Raw genomic sequence first — 25,365 nt, forward strand, 5'->3', positions numbered from 1 at the left:
AGCAGGAATGGGTGTAACAATTACACACCTGCCGTATAAATAAAACACTCTGAACACAGATCGAAGAGAGTAGGCTTTATATCAGCCCCCCCTCTCTGTACATTCATAACCATCACATTTGAAACACAATGTATGAGCTATAAATGAGCAAATCTCGAGAACAGCATGAACATAGGAAGTTTTGCCCGGATGCTTAGATTATATACCCAATATATATTTCAAACATAAATTTTACTTCCGAACTACATTCCCTTTAAATTGAATATCATCTTTCATTTCCATATAATCTGTCTCCCAATTAAGTGTGTATACCTTAAGACTACATATTAATGAAAACTTGAGAATGCTTTTATTGGATCCCTACGTACATATATCCATGTTCCATGAAACCCATATATAATAAACTGTGTATAAAGGGATTTTAGTTTCACATGGGGAAGGAAGTATTGGTTTGCAGTGGCTAAGAGTTTTGTAGTCCACAGGGAGAACACTTTATCCACATCATGTGTTCATACCTGTGATAGTCAGCTATTGTGCGGAAGGGTTAACTGGAGAAAGCTCAAAAGGTCAGACATGTAAAACAACCGAGCCTAAATAATTTGGAAGGAATATTCTTGCAGCACCAGGGACTTGAAGCATTGCAGATGTCATTACATGCATGCTAGTTGGACATTTCCATCTGGAGATGAAAGCAAACTGTGTACATACCAAGGGTCCACTTAAATAACAACAGATCACCCAGTAACTTCTTCTAAATAAACAAATTTTTTGTTGTCAAAAGGCAAACTGTTTGTTTCCCTCTTCTCCAATTTCTTAGGCAACGGTACCAACCACTCAAAGTAGCTCTCTACACTTTGGCCACGGATTTCTATTTCAACAATCTTACAAATTTACGATGTAGTACTTGAATTTCATCTTCTTTCTTGCAAAGTACTGAAACTGCAATAAGATACCAACCTCCTAGTTTCATGGAACGATGGTAAACTAGCAAGTTACCCCCACCCCCACACCAAAAACAATATCTCTTTTGTGTATTTACAAGCGACGATGCTCTCTCCATTCAAAATATGCACCTCATTCTATTTACCAAAGCATACCCACTGATCGACTTTCACTTCACCACCTATGTCCCTGTTCCATTTAGAAGTTTAAGTCCAGAGTTCTCTCTTTTCATGGAATGATGGTAAACTAGCAAGTAACTCCCCCCCCCACCCCACCCCACCCCAAAAACAATATCACTTTTGTGTATTTACAAACGACGATGCTCTCTCCATTAAAAATATGCACCTCATTCTATTTACCAAAGCATACCCACCCACTGATCGTCTTTCACTTCACCACCTATATCCCTACCTCCACCACCCTCCAACACCACCATCTATGTCACTTCACCACCTATGTTCATTCCATGAATATACCATTTAGAGTTTAAATCCAGTGTTCTCTCAATCAAGTCTGTCATCGAGATTTGCAAAGAAGGCCAAATAATGGTCACACTATATGTTAACATTTCAACAGGCATTTCACTCCCACCCTTTTGAGCGTTAATTCCTCAATTGAGGGTTTAATGTCATTGGAATTGAACACTCCCCCTGTCTGTGTGTGGTGAAAACAAGTTGGAGGGTCCCGAACCTAAAAGGAGAGAATTATTAAGAGCTTCAAACACTCTGTCAATATTTCACTTTAAAAAAACAAACCCATCCAGTCTTCTGAAGTCAAATGTACTAATGCAAAACCACAATCACTTTTGTTGCAAATGTTTCTGGCTTTGTGCACACATCTCCATCTGCTGTTTTACACTGCAAAATATGACACAACTTCCCGCAAGCCCGTATTAAATGGTACTACTGAGACACTGAACGGCGAAACCAATCTGCATTGCCCAACGAGATATGCTAATGCTTCTCAAAACTTGAGATATGAAATGTAGATGTTGCAATAAATTCGCATGACAGTTTAATGAACGATAGTCATCGCTGCTGTGAATTATCAAAACATTAGTATTCATAAATTCCTGGTATTCAGCTTCTCAGAGAGACTGTCTGAGCTTAATAAAGTTGTTGACTCTTTATCATCATTTCTTCATTATTTGCTGATTTTCACCATTTCCTGTTTGTCTGTTTCTCACCTTTTTTTTTATTAAAGAATTGTTAGAATTAACCACAATGATTAAATATAATTAAGAGAATGGTGGTCTTAGGCAAACCGCACAGCATATTATCTGAATTGGGTAAAATCATTGTTAATCGGACGTTGTTTTTTCATACATGGCAAATATCCATTTTCTTGTGGGTGGAATATCTATGCATGAATATAGAATTCATGAATTCAGTGTGGATAGGGGATTATTCTTTGCGGCCACAATTCACTTCTGTTAGATCCTGGGGCGGTTTTTGAGATGAAAACAAAAGTTGTGACAATTTTTTTTTTTTTTTATTCTTTCATTGTAGATCTATGAACACATAAACATTGCAATTCATCCAACAATAATATAGTGAGCATTTCTGGGAATCATTAAGATGAAACGCTGGTTTATATATTAAGTAGGGAATCATAAAGATGAAACGCTGGTTTATATATTAAGTAGAAAGTAGAAATTTGTCGAAATGCTCATTCTAATGTGATTGGTTAGTCTTATTTGGTGGATATTTGCATTCAATCTGAATATCAATATATGAATGCCTGATAATGCATGACTCTGTTAATGAGAATTTTATTTTCATTACAGAAAATACAAGCAGACTTTCTGCTTCCAAAGGGCATATATCACTTTTGAGTATTATTCAATAAAATATGTGTTTTATATGAAATATTATTAGGGAATCTTGTTATTGTGTGGCAGTCCTATTTATCATACAACTTAGGATACCAGAAGGCTAAAGTTACTACAGATTGTAAGATTTATTATACGATCAAAATATGGGTTTTGAACTACTTGATATGAGCCTGCATTATGAATATTCACGTTTAGGAAGAAGCGCAAGAAAGGCACAAAGTGAATTTTAAATCACATTGCCAACTTCAAAATGGCAAGTCACTGTTTTGAACTGTTCATACAACAAAAAACGTATTTGCACAGTAAACATTACAATATCGGTGCTCTTGATTTTATTGCTAATTCTTCATTGATCTTAGTTATGAATTTTCAAACTCAAGGTTACTACAGATAAACAATTATATTTAGCCTTTAGAATCTAGCATTAAGTCATGAAAAAACGGGACCAAAATAACAACGGAATGTGAATGCAATGTCGAGGAATTTTGAGATGGAAAACCTGATACCTTTTTACATAACAAACTGTTTGTAATAGCATACTATTCTACAATAGTATGTAGCAACACTTTACATTTCCTCTACAATAAAGTATGAAACCCTACAGTAGTATGCATAAAACAACAGCCCTTTTATCTTTTAACAAGTGCTGGAATCAGTGTGTGCTGGACTACAGTCATGACACTGGTTAAATGTATTATTATAACTATGTTGTACTGCAGTGCTCAGTACACTTGACTGTACACACTGCTAAGAGCTCTATACACACACATACTACTGTACTACATGTATGCTGTACGGGCTAGCCTCCCCTAGATCCCAAAGGAATGTTGTTGTGACAAATTCACACCATTCTGCGTTGACAGTTTACATGCAGGTTTGATTGACGGTTGACCATGGACGGGCGTAGACATCCTACGGGGCTTAGATACACAACTCCTACCGAGAGGGGTACCTCCGCAACCCTAAACTTCTAATTACGGACCATGGGAGGGGGACCTCGTCACGGAGATGGTGTAACGTGTGTCAAGTGTCACATTGACACAGTTATGTGCACTCTGTCATGGATTTCTATCAAAACAACAACTCAATAGGCTACCGCCTGATTCAATTTGCAAATTTTTAAAAAGGAAAGGATTGATTTACAAGTTGGAGGATTTGATTGCATTCCAACTCGAAAACTAAAACAGCAGCTCTTAGGACGCTATTGTAAAATGCATCCAAGAAACAAAAAAAAATGCAAATGATGAAAGGAAAAGCAATTAGACAATGACAGATGAAAAACAATACCTTGATTGTACTCGAACAATAGACATATAAAAATGTACCCATGAGAGAGGATAATAATTCCATGTTCCAACACAGTTGGATTAATTGAATACTTCAAATCTGGTTACAATTTTGTTTTGTTTTGTAATTATTCTTTTATCTTTTGAGGTATTTCTACGGAACAGAAAGACTAATATTAACAATCGTCTGTCAATTCCTTTCAAGTGATGAAGCAAAAGAAAACTCATGTCTTCTAGACACTTGGACATTTTCTGACTACATCCAATATTTCACATCACATCAAATGGCGATCAATGAGCAAGAGCACTAAACTCATTAGCATATCGGCACCAAGCCACATACCCAGTGTAACACAGGTGAATAATACACCCGGTGTCACACCCTAGTTGCTTTTTGCTGGGTAAGATCCAAGTAAGATTTGTTTTTGTTTTAACAGAAATGTGAGTCTTTTTCTTGTGGGGGAAGGGGGTGGGATGGAGAAGGAGGGCAGAGCAAATAGAATTACCGACTACCTCAAGTTCATTTGGAAGAAAAAACATCATGGAGGGTTGGTTTGTCTCATACTTTTTAGTCTTACTTTATTTACTCAGAATTCAGGTTTTCTTAGATTGACAGATCTATGTTAAAACCTTACCCACACAGAGTTTACAGCTAAACACACACAATCAATCATACAAGAAATGAACTGAACGGACCGCAGAATGCTATGACTTGACGGGAGATGGGATAGGAAAAGGAAGGGTCATGTAGATAGAAGATCAAAGAGAGTTGGGGAGCTGGAATGGCGGAGAAGCGAAGAGGTGGAGTGGAGGGGGTGGAGGAGGAGCAGAGGAGAAGGTGGGTGGGGAGAGATGCAGTGAAAAAAGTAGTAAAGTTTTGGAGGTTAGTTGAAATCCATAAATTGAATGGAGACAGATTAGGAAGGATTAACAGTAATAATCGGCTACTTGATGCATCCTGACAAAAGTTTGAACTGCAAAGAACATCGTCGTCTCGGCAAAGTATTATATAGATTTAATCTAGCTTTTTGTTTTTCAACTTTCTCCTTTGCAATACAGATTCTGCAAGGATTAGTCATTCTGCAAATTTACTTATGTTGTGCATTACGGGGAAATTGACATGTTGTGACATAACCGAAACAGGCAAAGTGAACGCATCTTTTAAATCTATTTTCAGAATCAAACAACAATGAAAAAGAAACAATAACTTTAACAATTTTTTTGAGACTGGAATGTTCTGCAGATTCTGACAATTTCAATCCCAACAATTGTGATATTCATGTATCGCTAAAAAGAAATTGTACATAGCAATACGTACTGGAGGAAGGGCTGCAATAATATATACATACCGCTATGAATTTCCAATTTTCAGTAGTGTCAAAGACTTTGATTCCATTTAAAAGCAATCTGGTTATCCTAAGGAAAATACTGACATGTGTCACCAAAGGTTAATATGCCCATACTCCCCATGGGGCTGCTACCAATCAAGGTAAGCATGGAGCAGCACCAGGTTTTTAAAGCAGCTTACAAGTCTAGTATTTGTCAATTTTGGTGTGAAATCATTGTTTTTTTTCTAAATGTCACCACTTGATGAAACTTAAATTTTTTGGATTCTTTTAGCTGATGAATAACCAAATCGGCATATTCACTAATACCTTGTGCATGTCATTGTTTAAGTAATAATCTTAAATCAATTAAATAATAATAACAGTCAGTCTTTTGAAGAGTAGATTCCAACCTAACTGGGTTGCTCAATGCTTTACAAAAGTCCCTTTAATGTAACCAATTAATACCACCAGAAAAAGTTTCTCCTTTTTGTTTCTTAAGTTACGGGCAATTATTTTCTTAACACTGAATATTCAACGCAAAAATCAACACTTACATATAAAGTTATGTTAGAAAGGAAAAAGATCAAATTTTTAACAGTTACAAAGTGAGAGGTGACATGGTCAGTTATTTTCATAACTTATAATTGAATAATTAAAAATAGACTCCAGAAAGTATCTGAGTAAAGACAACTTGGAAGTCAATTTTTACAACAACTTTGAAAACATTTTCAAGACTTTTCAAAACAAACATCTCATATGTTAATCAAGTCAAGTTGTAATTCCAATTTAATTAAACATGTTCAGCATTTACCAAAAATATAGATTGAAATTGGCATTGTTGTTACTGTATCACTATCAGAAAGTGTCCGGTCAACAAAAGTTTAAACAATGGACGGATTGCTCAATTAACACTCAAGCCTTATGGTGAAAATGAAAAAAAATTCATGATCAAATGTCAAGGGAAAAACAATCTTTATTGTACTAATAATTTAGGTCCTACCCAGATTTTTTATAGAAGAACAGTTTGATAAGATATTTTTTTTTCTACTGAGTTAACAAATCATTCCCAGTGAGACAATACACTCACTCATTCTTGACATGGATTTGATATCAAATGTACACTCGGAGTTAAACGATAAACCGTTTGAGAGTGTTCTCAACGCTAATGCACAAATACGTCATTACGACAAAGCTGTCTTTACTAAGATTCAGACAGCTGGGATAGCTGTCACTCCACGATAGCTATACTATAGCTACTGTAGCTACATATAGATAAATTCTATTACACACTGAAAAATACTAGCTCTGGACAATTAGCCTTCTACTGTACTGGAACTGAGGATGATAACCTTCGAACGTCTACCTTACACATCAGTCCGTCCTTCAGATCTGAAAGGTTCCTGAACTACTCTCATCCTTTCATTAATAGCTCATCTCGAAACCTGAAAATCGATGTGATAGGGACTTTCTGAAAAGTGCTCGGGGGGACCGAACTTCGAATAGACTTCGCTGCACGATTTTTGTGACACGTACTATCTGGGAGCAATTTGATGCACGCTCAATCCATTGCCATGTTCTTTGTTTCATTCAGAGGTTTTCCACATATCACACTTTGAGGTTATATTATCTCTTCTAGAGTCACACTTCGGCTAATTTCAAATCATATTTTCATCTGGGTTTTTCGGCCAGAGTGGTAACCACTGACCATCTGAGTGATATTCTGCAATATTACAGATTTGTAAACTTTAACTAATTTCTTTTCTTTCTTTTTCTTAATTTATTTATTCTTTTTCATTTTTTCTTCTTTTTTCTTTGGTACCTGAATGCTTTGGGATAACATGTTGCTTTAAATATATCAGGAATACCTTTTTTATTCCTTCTCAGCAACTGCAACCACAATTTCAGGGAATGTCTGACCCATGCCTGGCTTCAAGGATGGGTTCAGCACTCTTTAGGGGACAAATTATTGATCTAAGAGCCAGAGGCTACAATAACATATGACTAAGAAATAAGTACTGAGGTAACCCACCCACCTCCACACTTCTTCCTCTAACTAAAATTCATACCACAATTACAATGCATACACCTATATTATAAGCACTCATTCTTTATGTAGTACAGCGCAGAGACAACAAAGTGAATAAAACTGAGCCCATAGTCAAACTAACTAATGAACTTTAGCACGGACAGGGAACTTATGGTTTCTGATTGTACAGTGGTGGTCAAACCTCAATTCATCAGACTCTTTGTTATCTTGGAGAAAAATAAGTTTCATATTTTTTTATTTTTAACCAGCTGGGTACCTATCATTCAGTAATGATTTTTAATACAGATGTTACCTTAGTATCCACTTTCCCATAGATAACTTGTAATCTTTCACTCGTAGTATGCTCCAAAGAAATACAACAAATTATAATATAAAATATCTTTATCTCCCAAGCAGATTCAATCTGCTAGTGGTATTAATCAGCCTAATTACTGCATGACAATTATAACTGAGGCCTTGAGGTCTATATACTGTATAAAATGCATAGGATCATACAGCAAATGAATAAATGATGGCAACGAACAAAAGAGCTGTTACGTAATGATAACAATGAACAGTAGAGCATCGTCCAACCATGTAATGATTAAAATTCATAATGAGAGCTCTTTGTTCTGTTGTTTCCACTCTCCAGTAGCTAGTTATAGTAGTGCAATAAGCCAGTCATTAGACTCCCTCTTGCCCGGTCTGTAGTTCAGTAAGCCAGTCATTAGACTCCCTCTTGCCCAGTCTGTAGTTCAGTAAGCCAGTCATTAGACTCCCTCTTGCCCAGTCTGTGTTGTCGAGGAGGTGAGAGCTCTTTGTTCTGTTGTTTCCAGTAGCTAGTTACAGTAGTTCAGTGAGCCAGTCATTAGACTCCCTCTTGCCCAGTCTGTAGTTCAGTGAGCCAGTCATTAGACTCCCTCCTGCCCGGTCTGTAGTTCAGTGAGCCTGTCATTCTACTCCCTCCTGACCGGTCTGTGTTGTCAAAGAGGTCACAATGAATGTTTACAACTCATATGAGAGCTCATTGTTCTGTTGTTTCCAGTAGCTAGTTACAGTAGTTCAGTGAGCCTGCCATTCTACTCCCTCCTGGCCCGTCTGTAGTTCAGTGAGCCTGTAATTCTACTCCCTCCTGACCGGTCTGTGTTGTCAAAGAGGTCACAATGAATGTTTACAACTCATATGAGAGCTCATTGTTCTGTTGTTTCCAGTAGCTAGTTACAGTAGTTCAGTGAGCCTGCCATTCTACTCCCTCCTGGCCCGGTCTATAGTTCAGTGAGCCATTATACTCCCTCCTGCCTGGTCTGTGTTTAAGAGGAAGTGACGAGGTCGAGTAACCAGAGATCTCAGGTTGCTTGATCCCGGAGCGTCTACACCACAGTCTTCAACGAGCTTGCAGGGTCAGGATCCTCCCCTGTTCGCGGTGAGCACAATTACAGGTTCTGCTCATGAGTACTTTCAGGTCCACACTTATATTTGTTTGTGCATGCTCTGTCTTGGAGTAAACGTCATGTCTGGTCAACAAAAACAATACCACGTGCTTAAAATCCAGACATTTAGCAGATCCCTTGACAACGTTGACTTCAAGGCTGGTGCAACGGTGAACTTCAGCGATTCCAACATCAACAGAGGGCGCTGTCACATTGGTTTTTTCCATTTCTGCAAAACTTGGCAAGCCGTAGCCTCTGGATGCATTTTACACTAGATCCAGATCTGATCCTGATGTCGAGATCAGAACCGGATCAGATCAGATCCTCCTACTTTGACCAGGATCTGATCTTGATGTTGAGATCAACCAGCTGTAGTGGTAATGCATATGCACCTACATCCATGGTGACTCGAGATATCGGGCTATTTGACCTCGAGCCCAGTGTATCGTTGTGTGTCTCACAGGAATATTTGAGTGGTGAACTGCCTTATTCATTCATGTAATCGCAGCATAATGATGAAGTTTTATAGCCCTGTTTAGTATTTCTCGGCCATCAAAGAAACTCACATTTCATGCCATCGTGGGTTTTTTCCGTTGAGTAACTTTCGTGGTAATTCTCTGTGCTTCGCTGATTTTCCTTCTGTGCTTCCAAGGTACATTATTCAGCACATACATTTGCACATTTGCTGTGGCAATTAATTTAGTCTTTGTTATGTTTTTCTTCTGTAAAGGTATTTCGCTGTTGTTCTGATGTCAGTACAATGTACAAGAGTACATACATTCTTGTATCAAATGTGTTCAAGTACGGTACTGTAGCGCATGCACAGCTAACAGCAACCATGGCAACGTCACTGCTTTATTTCGCAATCTGAGCTTTCACAAAAGACACTCCCAGTCCCATAATACTAGCAACAGCCATTGAGAGACTTGGGATGGTCTGAGTACGACTTGGTTTAAAGGTTTCCTAGACAACGTTTTATGATACCCTGGAAAATAACAAGGGCAGATGACATTGGTGGATCTGATCCAGATCTAGTGTAGAACCACCCTTCAAATCACTCTCTGAAGTCCTTTGAGGAATGTCTGATTGCCCACTCTGGACTAATTACCTGCACAATCCCTAATTCACACAGAGTGTGACATATTCGAACTAATATTTGGTTTTTTACCCACTCATCAGCAGCACATTTAGCAAAACAAAATGTTGCCCACCATTCATTTGACAACTTGACACAAAAATAAAAAGTGGGTGAAAATATTCAAACTAATATTTGGTTTTTTACCCACTCATCAGTAGCACATTTAGCAACAAAATGTTGCCCACCATTCATTTGACAACTTGACACAAAAATAAAAAGTGGGTGAAAATATTCAGACTAAATATTTGGTTTTTTACCCACTCATCAGTAGCACATTTAGCAACAAAATGTTGCCCACTATTCATTTGACAACTTGACACAAAACTAAAAAGTGGGTGAAAATTGTGAAAATTTAAACCTGAGGACTATCATTGAATATTTCCATGTCCTTATAAACAAAGAATCAAACAGCCTTTGTTGTACATTACAATTTCTTTATATCACAAGTCTTAATTATTTTTTCTATTTATTAATTTTTTTGGGGGGTTGTACAATGCAATTTCTTTATATCACAAGTTCAGAATATTTTTCTATTTTTATTTTTTTTTATGATTGGGGGGGGGATTTCTTTATCAACAAATTACTAGGTTTTGATATTGCATAATTTCAATTTATTTTTTCTATCATCACCAGACGAGCTATTAAATGTTTTACAATTGTGCATGGACAGAAACCAATTCCTCCTGCTTGAAGATAATTTGGACAGATGCAAGGATAAGAAATAGTGGAATCAACAATTTACAAGAAGATAATAAATGGAAACTTACAAGGAAGTGTTGACAGAGGAAAGATACAGTTGGCAAGAACAGGTTCAAAACCTATTCTGCCAATGAATTTTTTGTTCTTCAAAATAAAAAAAAGGGAAAATTGTGTTTTATCTTTTACTTCTTCTTCTTCAAATTTTTTTTTTTCATCTCTATCTCTCTCTTCATTTTCTTGAGGAACAAACATTTGTGCTCCAGAACAAGCCTATTAAAAGACAACATCAACACAAAAAAAGGTACCTCCCAGCTGAAAATAACTTGCTCTTTAGCTTTGACCTAACCTTATCATTCCAGATTTCAACTCTGGTCCAGGATTTAGGAATATAGTGAAGTAATAATAATACAGTGGAAGTTTATAGTACTTCTTCACTTTCTGGAATTCTTGTGGTTGACAAGATGTATGTTATCCCTGACCTAGGGAACATTCCTCTTGTCTCTCCAGTAATAATTCTCTCTCTCTTTAAAAGCTATAATTCTCTCTCTAACTCTTGTCTCTCTTTGACTCAGAGGAACACCTCAGATAGCCCGCATATGTAAGCTTTGAGGTTTAAGGCTAAAACACAGTTATGACTAGCTTTGTTTGCATATTAACAAAGACCTTTCAACAAAAACTTGTTAGTATATTTTTCCTCCACTAAACCACCACTCCCCCCCCCTCCTTTTTTCCCCTCCATTTCCTTACATTTCCTTTCCTTTCCTTTAATTTTCTTTTTTGTCTTTCTCCCCCCCCCCCCCATTTTTGTTTCCTTCCCACAAACTTTGAAAAGGTTAACAATATGGAAGCGAACACACACAGATGGCACCACTTTATTTATCTCTGGTTTTGTCTTATCTTTACAGATGATGTCAAAACAAAACTTGCCATGATTTAGCAGATATATACACTGGGACAAAAATCTGTGGTTCCTCAGAACAATAAACTGTGAATACGAGGAGCACACTGCCATTCTATCTCTCTTGGTTTCTCTCTCCAACTCTCTTTCTCTCTCTTGGATGTTGTGGCATTATATACACTTACAGTTGGGACAGATCAGCCAAAACTGCTCTTTCAGTAGTTCATGCCTTAGTTTCCTATTTTTTTTTTTTATTATCTTTTTTTTATATTTTTTTTTTATAATTTCCTGAATTTCTCTTTCGATTGTTTCTTCTTTATTTTTATTATTTTTTTTTGGGGGGGGGGAGGGAAGATTTGTTCAGAATACCAAACACCAAACAAGTTTAAAAAATACTAGTATTTTATTCTCACTCTCTTATCTTTAGTCATTAAAAATAAATATCAATCTTTTCCGTCTTTTTTTTTCTTTTTTTTTCCAAAGTGCCTTGGAGACTGTCTTGGGTTTAATCAATTAATTGCAATCTTATTTGATCCGATTTGAGGGAAGGTTTGTAGTACTGTATGGACATTGTGAAACGCAACTAGGGTATCATTTTCTGGGATTTGCCAATCCTGTTTAAGCATGAGAGAGCAAAAATGATCAAATTAATACACAGATGTCAGCAATAGCCTAGGAGAGATAAAAATATTATTTTAAAAAAAGGGAAAAATTGGAGAATGTACAGTAAACTCAGAGGAGCCTTGCAACGGAAACTACCCACACAACTCTTGCCAACTTCCTAAGAGTTCAATCTTCACGAATACATATCATGATAAACCTGACATGTAGAAATCACCAATTGATCTTAACGGTGGTGTTTGTCTCCACGCAGTGACATTTAAGGTATCGAGAATAAATTATCAAAATTTAACTAGATTGTTTCTCTCTCCCCCCCCCCCCAATCCTTCCTCTGTTGGCTCCTCTTCAATGAGGGCATTCGCTTTATTGTCGATTCTAGCTAATACTCATCAAAATGGAAACGTCATACACACCCCAGACTGGGCTCTCAATTTTTATCATTTGTCTTAATTAAAAGGTTCTTTCGATAGTTACATTGGCCTCGATACCCAACCATCAAACCTCACAGATGGCATTTATGAAAGCCATAGTCTGTAAATCTATTGTTTTGCTTCAAACCAAAGTCTCCCCCCTCTCTCCGCTCACTTCCGTCTTTCATGTGACATTTGTTTTCAAATCAAAAGAGCAGCTTTGGGAAGGAGATAACAGAGAGAGGTTTAATGTGATGAGCAACTAACATTTATCTTGCAAGCCTAGTTCCTTGTCAAAGGGGACCACCATGAAGATATGCTGTAAATCACTGTTATATGTACCATCGATGCAAACATGGATACCACAATCTTTCGGTGTCTCTCTCTAGACCTGAACCTGATTCACATAGTATCATACAACAATAATATTGTATCATAATAATATAATATAGAACATCCACAATAATATTTTTGCATATATAGTATTACCCCAAATCACATAATATCATACAATAATATTGTATCATAATGATACAATATGAAAAAATTCATATAGTACTATTTTGTTGCATATAGTATTACCCGTTTATATATATAGTATTAACAGCTTTCGGTTCAAATATTAACCCTTTCGAAATGTAAAATGAAACTTAACTTTACAAAATCTACAATATCAACGATGAAATCATGACTGAAAAACAATCAGGGTTCATGGAGAAACTCAGTTCGTTAACGACGATTGTGTTGTCAATCACGAATCACACCTGTTTCGGACGTGACAGAGAATACCTTGAGTCCTGGATACTGATTGGCCAAATTAAACAAGATGTTAAAGTTAGGTAGCCTCGTCTGGTAAGCGAGAATGTTCAGAACATACCGTGGAATATACCAGAGGCCTAATGCAGGATTAATCTGCCTATGGAAAAGAATCTTTATGGATGATAGGATGAATGCCAGTAGAACTTAAAATACTAGCTTTATCACTTCATGCATTGGCAGGTACTAGTTCATGTAGTGTAAGATTCAGTTTATAATATCAATACATAGTATAGTACAGTACAGTACAGTATATTGTATAGGCTGAATGCATGATTCAGATTACAAGTAGTAGTAAAGTACATCAATGCATTTGTTATTGTCTGATGTTACGTGACAGATAAGATGATATTTGATTGGTTGAGTTTAAAATATGAATGAGAAAAGTGTGGTTTGAATGCATATAATTGTTTGGGTGAACAAAACTGTCAATTTTTATGGAAACGCTAATCATTCTTCAACCACGGTTCGCCCAGCAAAAATTATGCCACAGAATATCTCTCTTTCATCAATCGCAAGTTGCTGATACGTAAGTGACAATGGAATGCTAAAAATTCCGGATAAATGCAATATTCACCTTTATTGCTACACTATCACAATATGATGTGATACCATGTACATACTCTACCACCGAAAGAACTTCAAAGAAGGAAATTTTACCGATTAAACAAAATCATCTGTTGACTTAAGTCAGCCAAACTTGTACTAGTTAGAAGCAATACGAATAACTTAAGTGGAGAAAGTTACCAGAGATTTATCAGCAAATCTTAGAAAACAGACTCTTGGGGCAATGCGTTACTATATATGGGGAATTTCTTCAGGGCCATGTAGCAGGGTTGCTGTGAGCCACTGGACAAGTTACTACCTGGGGCCACCTAGATATAACCACAATGAAATGGAAAAACTATATAATATACATAAATATATATCACTTTTCGATGAAGTCTGATAATGATTCAGGTTGGTTTTGCTGCTTGCTCAAGGCCCTGTAGTATAAAGTACAATGACAAGACATCATGGTTGTTTATTTGAGGTCCCTGCAAATAGTGTCTCCAAGAAAAGTCCCCAGTGAGAAATTCAAATTAGGTAGACACTTCACAAATCGCAATACCACCACTCTCTCATAATTATCAAAGCAGAGAAGGTGATAATCAAGGTTTATTTTTAGCATCGTGCAGCAAGTTCACAGCTAATCCAAGGACACTTTCCTTCATCACATAAATTATGTATTTACAAAGGCTGGATTTTTTAAGCTCTGGTCTGGATGACAAAGTTAATTTTAACAACCAGACATTTTCTGGAACTTTCATCATTTGTATACAGTCAGTGCATGACAAATGTTGCTGTCTGTGCGGGAGGAAAATGCCCTCTTCGAAAATTTGTGAGAGCTTCATTCTTGCATATTTTATTTCATTTTTCCAACAACAAGAAAGAGTAAACACATTCATTTTTAGGAAAGGTGAAATGACCACATTGCATACTCTCAGGCTATAGATATATACTGCATGGATCTTGATTCACGATATTTTGTCATTTCTAACTCAAGACGGAAGAACAGGGAAACCCTACAAGAGGATGGTGAAATCAAATTGAATGAAATTCACATTAGTCCCCTAATGACTTTCGCTTGTCAACAGTACCAGAGCAGTCTTGGTTTACCACACACAACTGGAAAACGGGGCTTGTACTGTAAGTATAATTATGCAAGTATAATTATGTTATTTTAGTTTGAGTAAACACAGGTTTCATAACATGATCTTATCAGACAGTATTGCATCTAGACAATATTGAATTATCTGGAAGTTTCCTTTGTCCATGCCTACAAAGGTCAGCTCAACTTTAAACTGTTTCTGGGGGATATGAGGACCTCATATCCACTGCACTCGTTATCTATAATTTCCAGTTTCCTATGAATTTTCATTTTTATTTTTGTCTTTTTTTATCTCCCCAGATGAAACTGTTGCTATTAAATAGTACATTTCTTCTCATGAATGTTTTGTTGTCATGACAACAACAATTGCATGGAGACCCAAAAACTCAATAATTACTGAAAATGAAAAACAACAAACATTGTCAAACAGATTGCATAACTCACTATCTGATGGAGGAAGTAATTGCTATAGAAAAATATAAAAGGTACTAGTTGATGTCTGTTGCTTTTCCAATCTAAATAATATGCTCTCAAATGATTGATTCTATTGCTTTCCAATCTAAAATGGCATACACTGCCATCTTTAATGAAGGTATCCACCAAGCTGGTGTGGTCCATACAGCAAATCAATAGGTCAGTGACCCGTAGCTATAAACCAGTAACTTTCACCAGACGAGAACTTGTGCTGGGTATAAAATGGCTATGCAACACTCAATCCCTGAATCATGAACACTGCATTATTACAATCTGACAATACTTTGAATTGTTTTTAGAATATGACCTTGTAACATATATATCTTCTCTAGCATGGGAGTTGAGTGGGTGCTGCACTGCTGCTGATTTTTTAACAATGGCTATATAACTTATCAATAGAAACTAATAGTTATGGCACTCAAATGATGGAATCTTTGAAGAAGAATGTTGAAATTGTGGGGGATATTACTTCATAAAGATTCGATTTCTAAACATTCCACACAATGCAAAGCATTATAATGAAAGCTTAGAGTGGAGGCAAACCACTGTCACCAGTCAACCGTCGTTTATAGAGACTAACACCCTTGGCAATCAAAGGATATCTTCCCTATTGATTACTGCAGTTTTCATACCGCCGCAAAAATCGGAAGAATACCGCCGCAAAATCAGAAGAATGTCGCCAAAAAACGTGTAGAAAGGGCTTTCTTTTATGATTCTGAAAACAGTTGTTTGTTAGAGCAATCACTTCCTCTCGAGAAACAACAACAATAACAACCTGCAATCCTATTCTTCCTTCTTTGTTCATCATCCCTGGAGGGCAGAATGCAACATAATAAAAACAACCTGGTTGATTGTTTTACCTTGAGTATGCTAAATGTTGATATCGAATATCTGTTTTGTGTCCTTGAGAATCAGAACAAACCCATCAAAATATTTCTAGTGTTACCAGTTATTATTGCACAGCAACAGGAATTGAGAGGGCTTTTAAATTTTTTTTTTTTTTTTTCAAGCTCGAGGGGTATAATATCAGCAAGAACTGAGGAGGCTGGGCCATCAAGTGTGAGGTATTCAAACTAGACGAATTGGACGAGCTGTTTCTTGACATAATACCCTCCACTGGAAAATGGTTGGCTTGTGTTCTATAGAGTAAAACAAATTAATCTTGCATTAAAAAGTCATGACAATTTTCAAAACTTGAAATCCCAAATATTAGATAGTTTTATGACTGCTACAACACTATCCGACCTCCAGGTCGACCTTCAATTTCTCTGTCTTTTCTTCCAAATCTACATTTCTGAAAATGTGATTTTCTTTTCTTATTATGCAACCCATTAAGTAACATACAAATGCATATCTCTAACTGGAAATTGCTTTAGACAGTCTAACATTTTGAGTAGCTGTTTTTCAGTTTTCAAGAACCCTAAGTAATAAGTATGCTTTGATAGCATTCTGCCCACAAAAAACAAAAACAAAAGACCTTTCTAAATGATGTAAAAAGACTTCATCAATATGGCTTGACATTTTAATTGATCTTGGATCAGCTTAAGTGGACAATTTCTAGCTGAACAAACATTCATATCCATGTGTATTGAGACTTCACAAGAAATCTCTGTAGAAACCAAAAATTCCATCAACATTTATAAACAAAGTTGTCTAGGAATCATATATATTCTAGAGCCACTTAACAAGTATGCCTTGTAGAGGAGACATTGTCAAAGTTCAACCAGATAACAGGTAAAAAGTGACAAACAAGCTTTATGTATCTCAACTGTAGACTAAAGGCAGACACAATCATGTACTTCAGACTGGATTGGGGGGGGGGGCAGAAAAATTCTCTTAGTTTCATGTAAGTCAATAAATGAAGCATGGTTATCATACCAGTTAAATTGTTTTGTGGCTAGCCTAGATATAGAAGCCAAGGAGCGTGATGAGTAACCTGTACCAGACTACTAAGTACTACTGTAAGAAGCTACAACATTCTACATATTTTGTTGCCATTTTTAGCTTTATTTGACAGACTATCACAAATCAAGATTCTACACCAGAAATTCCTGCAGAATCACTACATTCACCTGGGTGGGTTCTTTTACGTGTGATGATGATGATGAACTTACCTGTCTCCTCAAAACTGTAGCGACAAGTTTGTCCTTCGGCAAGCAGCTTTTAACAAACACTCATGTTAAACTCATTACATATTTGCCAGGCTTTAATAACCTTCAAGTCAAACCGTTGGATGTGTTTCCCTCACAGCCTACAAGAGATACAGCCGAGAACAACTACGTCCCATACATGTGAGTAGGATGAGATGGATAGCTCTTGCCCAGAATGTTTTCACATTCAACATTACGAGAGAAGAAGGCATTGTGGTATCAGATCCCCCTTGCGGTATCACATCCCCCTTGCAGTATCAGATACCTCCTTGTGGTATCAGATCCCCTTGTGGTATCAGATCCCCCTTGCAGTATCAGATCCCCATTGGGGTATCAGATCCCTAATGTGGTATCAGATCCCCCTTGGGGTATCAGATCCCCATTGTGGTATCAGATCCCCCTTGCAGTATCAGATCCCTAATGTGGTATCAGATCCCCCTTGTGGTATCAGATCCCCATTGTGGTATCAGATCCCCCTTGTGGTATCAGATCCCCCTTGCGGTATCAGATCCCCCTTGCGGTATCAGATCCCTAATGTGGTATCAGATCCCCCTTGTGGTATCAGATCCCCATTGTGGTATCAGATCCCCCTTGTGGTATCAGATCCCCCTTGCGGTATCAGATCCCCCTTGTGGTATCAGATCCCCATTGGGGTATCAGATCCCCCTTGTGGTATCAGATCCCCCTTGTGGTATCAGATACCTCCTTGTGGTATCAGATCCCCTTGTGGTATCAGATCCCCCTTGGGGTATCAGATCCCCATTGTAGTATCAGATCCCCCTTGTGGTATCAGATCCCCCTTGCGGTATCAGATCCCCCTTGTGGTATCAGATCCCCCTTGTGGTATCAGATCCCCCTTGTGGTATCAGATCCCCCTTGCAGTATCAGATCCCCCTTGCAGTATCAGATCCCTAATGTGGTATCAGATCCCCCTTGTGGTATCAGATCCCCCTTGTGGTATCAGATCCCCATTGGGGTATCAGATCCCCATTGGGGTATCAGATCCCCTTGCAGTATCAGATCCCCATTGGGGTATCAGATCCCCATTGTGGTATCAGATCCCCCTTGTGGTATCAGATCCCCCTTGTGGTATCAGATCCCCCTTGCGGTATCAGATCCCCCTTGCGGTATCAGATCCCCATTGGGGTATCAGATCCCCATTGTGGTATCAGATCCCCCTTGCGGTATCAGATCCCCCTTGCATTCTCAAATGTGAAGAAGGCTTTAGTACTTCATCATTATTCTGTTTCCGATCAGTATCATCATGCTGTGATGTGGTCCTATTCTGTGGGTGATCGCTGTCGGTATTTAACGCAACACCTCCTCTTTGATCGGTGGTGCTGTTTGCAACCATGTTTACCGTGTTCAAATTCATAGCCTATATAGCAAGATTAAAAGTCTGACTTTCTGTCAAATCAACCTCACCTTGAGAGATCTCCATCTTTCTCTCTCACAAATTTTTTTTAAACCCCACAAAGGCCATAGTCCACCACTGACTCTTTGTGTTACAAAACTAAATATTGAAAAAAAAATGTAAAAATAAAATAAGGACTCACTTCTCTGACAATCTTCATTACTCCAACAAAGTGCTTTGACAGACCCATGTGGAAGCATCTTCCTGCATCTCTGCTTTTCCATACCTGGACAGTGGTTGGCACATTCGCTCACACGTTTGTTTTCCGTGACGATATTATTCTCTTTGTCTTCGATGTTCATGATAGAGTCCCAATCGATGGTGTCGATGTAGCAGAGTTTGAAGTTTTTCTCAATTCGGATAGCCCCCCGGGATATTCTAGTCAGGCTCTTGAGCCCGATGGTTTCCAATGCGTACATCTCATAGATGACCAGAGCATAGTTGAACATCAACTTCTCTCCTCCGATCACTGCCAAGTTGGGAAAAAGCTGCGAAAACGAAGTCAAATTCGTGACCCGGTACGCGAGAAAGAAACCTGTTATCTCTCGGAGTTTCGGATACGACAGATCCTGGTAGTCTTTTGGGTCGGCATGATCGATTAACACGAACGATAAGGAACCCTCGATCACTCTGCAATTGTCTAGAAACTCGAGATTTCTGGGATCGTTTCGGACATCAATATCTCCGATGCACACTGCAAAATAAAAAAAGACAAAATTCACTTAGAAGATTAGAAGTCACTGGCAGAAAACATTTGAAGCAGAATAAAATTTATGATCTTTCTGATATATTTTATTTAAGTGAGATAATAGCAGAGGAAATGTAATTCCTTTTGCAAGGAAGAGAGAAGGGCATTAGTCATGGGTTAAACTTCATCCAGCATATAAATTTTAAATATGACGTCAATTTTCATTGAACACACTGCACAATCCATTGCAGCTGATGTAAGTAAACTCCCATGCATATTATGCTGTGATAATACCCTCATGTTACACCAGGACCCTGCCCATATCAAAATGGAGATAATGAATGATCAGTTCCCCAGTGTGAAGACAGGAGAAATCACAACAAGCTCCACCCCCCCCATTCCCCACCCAACTCTGCTCATGCCCGCCAATGTCAAGACCGTGGAGATTAAGCTACGTATGACACTTGCCAACATTCCCCTTGTTAATACCAAATTTATAGAGTAGGATACAGCAAAGTTTGGTACAACATTACTGATAAACTGACACTTTTCATTCATAAAAAGTTTCACCAACGTATTTAGTACTTCTTATCTTTACTTAAAGGTATTGTTCATTACTGCTGCCACTCAGCAGATTTACTGAAGGCAGGCTGCATTGCGCATCGATCCCAAACTCAGTGTTCGCCAAGCAACTGATCATGAATTGCTGTGCATTCTATTTGATCCTGTGCTCCGTAGCACACTCCAAGCTTGCGATTCACCAAAAAGGAAATTGAGGTTTGTTTACAACCTTAAAGTGGGAAATGTACAGAGCTGCTTTTGATGTCTGCTGCTATTGCGTCCAATTACGCACATGACAAACAACATAGCGAGTAAAATGTCATGGCAATGACAATGACAAATAAGTCAAGTCAACAAATATTTTTAATTATGCATATCAAATTCGTGCGTGGAATGCTGAGCATGGGTCAACCCTGAACTGCATTAACATTATAGATTTAGTACCACCAAGTGAGGGCTCCGATATATAGTTAGTCTATTGCAGGTTTCAAATCATGCTTTCTGAATCGGTGTTTACACAAGTCTCAGATCAGATTATTCATGTTCAAGTGCTAACAGGGCCTCAGTTAGTGCTAACAAACACACAAGGATCTAACATGTGATCATAAATACTTCAGCGACTTATCATGACCAGGAAAAGCAGCTATTTAGCCAGACCAGCAGTGCCGTATTGGATAGGAATGCAAAGCATGATATGTTACAGCTGATGCAGCCCGGCTGCAGGATGCTGCAGCCCTCTCAGTGTCCTACTGAGCTGACACAGTGCAAGGTTCGATGCACACTGTTGTAAATGCTCATATATGTATGTGCCCACTCTGGGCGGCACTGGGTGGCCCCGCCCAGCACTAAAAATTACCGCCCAGCACTGTCTTAAAAATCGTGAATCCCGCCCAGCACTATTTTCATCTAAAATCCCGACATTCCTAACAATTTATTACACACAAAAAAATTTTAAAATGTTAATTGTTAGCAAAACTAGTGTATGTGCTTAGGACTTTGATTGACCATACCCCACTCTTAACCCCCCAAATCCAATACAAAACGCGCACCTTAATGGCTTTAGGATGGTAAGTTCCGGAAGGAGGTGGTTTTGTGACCTTAAATAGGATCATTGGGGGGGGGTAAGGGAGCAGTGCAAGAATGTTACCAGTTATTAGGCTAGGTAGATAGGTGTGCATAGGTAAAGGAGGAGACAGGTGAGGAGGAGTGAAGTAAATCAATCTATCATGATTTGTACCATGATACTAAACGGCAATAAATTCCAGCAAGGACATTCCTAGGATGAAATCAGTCAGTTTTCACTGAATATTTTAAGGTTCGTGACCTTTAAATAATGACTTGTTAAACAGGGAATAAAAATCTCCAGATGTCTGATTTGGGAGTGAATCTGGAATGTTTTTCACAACTGTTTTTTTTTTTTTTCTTTTTCTTCTCTCTCTCTCCACCTCTTGTTTTTGTTCCTTTCTGTTTTCGTAGGAAGAAAACGAACCACTGCGAGAGCTAAATATAACCCGGCAATATTCATAAATTATGAAGGATTCTTCTTAAGTTCCTTTAAACAGGTGTACACACTGCACCAATACTCTTGGCCCAAAACAAAATTCTTTGATTGCACTAAAGGGAAAAACAAACCTATAAACAACCACACTGGCTGCAAATGAAACTTGGCTTTGATAAATATACCCTGTCATGGAGTTGCCTAGGTGACAGGTAATCAACTGTGCCCAATAGATTACTGTTGGTTATATGTCCCATAAATTAATGACAACCCTACACTCCTCGAGTAATCCTTGTCTTTGTAAATATTACGGATGCCTCTCTCTCTCTCTCTCTCTCTACTCAGACAAACATTTCTCTTTCCCTATCCATCCAGCCTGCCTGCCTTCCAGCCTGCCTTCCCTGACCAATTAAAAATAGAGCAAACTATTCAATCATTAATTGGCTCAAAAATGCTTAGAAAATGCAAAAGGAAGACAAACAAGAAAAACAGTCCATTGCAAAGAAATAAAGAAGAAGAAGAAGAAGAAGAAAAAATTAAATGAAAAGGAAGCAAGCCAGAAAATTATTCATCTGCCAGAGTCTAAACAATGACAAAAATATGAGGTCTGAAATTACATAATTACAAACAATGGGAGCTTCTCACTCTGGAAGAAACCAATCAACGGGTTTAATGCGCCGCACGGAAAGCTCTTTATCAGTTTCATAATGTACGAATGAAGAAAACAACGCATTGAATAACCAATATATCGACAGAAACTAAGCGAGTCGAAGCCAAAGCTACAAGTTAAACTTTAGTGTGTAGCTCGAAATGGCGTGACAAGTCACAAGAGACCAGAGCAGTTATAAGAAAAACAATCAGAGAAAACAAAGAGAAGTGGAAGCAAACATGTTTTTCTGCATTTTTCAATGGCATCACTATCTTTCTTTCTTTCTTTTCAACAAAATGTCAGAATGGTTTGGCAAATGAAAGATAACCACAGGTACTTTTCTTCAAACTGTGAATATTCTTGCTGGAGATAATCTACGATGAAAGAACTCACTGACGAGACACAATCGTCAGCGTAAACTTTTTCATAATTTCCAAGCAGAATTTGTCAGTGGGAAAGCCACTAAACTCTGGAACTTAGCATGGTGTTGATCTCCCTTGCCCCCTTCCCCTCTCCCTACCCCTCCCATGTCAGGGGCTCTGCGAAAATATTCTATCTCTAGGGTGACGATATATTTAATAAATGCGAAACCTCCAGACAGTATTTGATGCTAAAGCGTGTATCTCCCACAGCCTAATAAATATGACCAGAGGATATACTTTTCAGTGGAAATTTGTCCATGAATATAGAATATTTATATACTGTTAAATACCAGTGTCAATCCAAATTCAGAGATCGGGCAGTTTATACTCTCTGATCCTTAGTTTCCTCAAAGCCGGATCAATTTACAAGCAGGGCAAAGTTTTAAGGATTTCTCCTGTTTTTTTTTGTCCATCAGTTAAACCGTATCCTAATTTTGGTTGTCAGAACAGCAAATTTTGTTGTTCCAAAAAAATGTAGCAAGACAACAAAATATTGACCAATGCATACACTGTAGAAGAGATATGTAGGTTTTGCGAACAGAACACCAGCTTTCTAAGGCCAGTAAACTTCCATTTGGATGGATAATAGGGCCAAACCATTCTTTTTGTTATATTTCAGCATCTCCAAAGTGATGGAGGGAAGGTCATACAAAGTTATTATTTTTGGGGGGTATTTTACTTTACAAGGCCATCTGAATTTCATGCGGACAATGTGTCCTCCACTGCCAGGCAACCTCCATTATAGCAGATTTTGTTGTCCGAAGAGACATTCTGGTCGTCAACGAGAGAGGACAGGACGACCGTTAAAAATTTACCCTAGCTACAGTCCACGTTGAAACTTGAAACTCTTATTTCGAAAAGCAAACAAGACTCTAGCACACAAATTACGTTATACAGTGCTGTTTCCGCACTGTGTAAATATTTTGAAGTTCGATCTGCTTGAGCAAACACGGCTGGTGAGGAGAGAAAAGCAAATGTGGAACAGCCTGCTAGTTCAACCAGCAAGAACTTTTTGAATGACTACAGAGATGTTTACCCACTTGCAAACTTGTGTTTAAAAACAATTTTGTTTGACTTATGGAATCGTGACAAAAAAAGGTAACCTTTGGAAGCCCTGAAAGAAAGAAGGAAAAGAAATAACAAGAATCTTTTAACAACTGCGTGTAATAAATCTATAAGCACACACAAAACCTGTGGCGGAACTACTTGTTCATTGCAGACAGACAGGGTGGTTGGGTAGTATGTCCCATGAAATGATTAACAGGTAGGATTATACAAAAACATTACTTTGTAACTACACCCATCAGACCGAGCCATAATTATGACCTGTCCTTAGCGAATGGTTGGAGGGGAGGGGAGGGGAAGGGAGGATAGGATGGGGGTTAGAGAGGGGGAATGTACAATTTTTGGGAATATTCAGTGGGTGTGATTCCTCGTTCTTTGCACAAAATTCCAATGTTGTTAACTTACATCGGTCCTTACTTGACCGTAACATCAGTTCTTAGGAGAAAGGTAAGTTTGTCAGTCGTAAACATCCAAAACCAAGGCTCTGCCTATAACGAAGCAACTTCATGACACCTATATCAGAAATAAGTTATTTTAAATTTATTTTTTGCCGACGAGAATCTGCCTTATTTGTATCCTTCTTGTTCGAAGTATTCCACAAGCCATATTGCTTTCCAAAGTAGAAGAAAACATATTGTGACCTCAGCTTTCAGAAAATTAAAATCACAGCCTTTTTGCCACATGACCTTCAACACAGGTTTTAACAATAAAGGAAATGTTACAAATGCATTTGGAATTATAGCAGTATAAGACAGTGCATGCTGCTTTATCTCCTACTTGGAAATTCTCTATAGGTTTGCAGTTTTTCTTTGGCTTTTTGGAGGGTTTTGGGGGTGGGGTTTTGTTAGGGGGAGGGAGAGTTTCCAAACTGTAGGCAGGAGGGTGAAATATGGGAGAGGTATGTTTGTATGCCAAGGAACAACTTGATCACTGCATATTTTTTTATTTTTTTTTTATTCTTTCAGTTGACAAATTTTCTCCACCGATATTGTTGCTCTGATTAAAACTTCCTAATATAAAGCTAATAAAATACAATTTCACCGTAACTGAACATCTGACTCCTGTTTTGCAACATTTCTGTCATTTGGGGTAAACGTTCTTTTTGATACCCTCATTTGGTGTATATTAGTAGGCTTTTTATCACATAGTTAAATTCTACTTGACTGACTTCAAAAGTGTATTAATTCAGGCTTGCTTTAATGAACAGTGAAGTAATAAACCGTGAACCTTCAGCCAATCTGGTATTGCACTTTTCGAATAGCAGTAATTTCCTTTCAGGCCACAACAATCTATTTATGACTTGTACAAATTTTTTTTTCAAAAATTTGCTTTTAACCCTGTGACAATAACACTTTTGTTTTACAG

General features: G+C 37.8%; 1 protein-coding gene and 1 long non-coding RNA gene across 7 annotated transcripts in view; one reads left to right on the top strand and one right to left on the bottom strand.

Annotated features, from left to right (window-relative positions):
• Window positions 1–25,365, bottom strand: part of LOC139978387 (insulin-like peptide receptor) — a 105,011-nt gene that overhangs the window by 62,248 nt on the left and 17,398 nt on the right. For all 6 annotated transcript variants that reach the window (XM_071988582.1, XM_071988583.1, XM_071988581.1 and 3 more), the window contains exon 3: window positions 19,260–19,811. In XM_071988582.1, coding sequence (XP_071844683.1) covers window positions 19,260–19,811 — 552 coding nt within the window. The remainder of the gene's footprint in view (window positions 1–19,259; window positions 19,812–25,365) is intronic.
• On the top strand, window positions 1,273–17,374 carry LOC139978394 (uncharacterized). The gene is made up of 2 exons (XR_011796956.1): window positions 1,273–8,119; window positions 8,207–17,374. It is a non-coding gene; the product is annotated as an uncharacterized lncRNA (long non-coding RNA).

The sequence above is a fragment of the Apostichopus japonicus genome, chromosome 13 (assembly GCF_037975245.1).
Source record: "Apostichopus japonicus isolate 1M-3 chromosome 13, ASM3797524v1, whole genome shotgun sequence".
Taxonomy (NCBI): Eukaryota; Metazoa; Echinodermata; class Holothuroidea; order Aspidochirotida; family Stichopodidae; genus Apostichopus; species Apostichopus japonicus.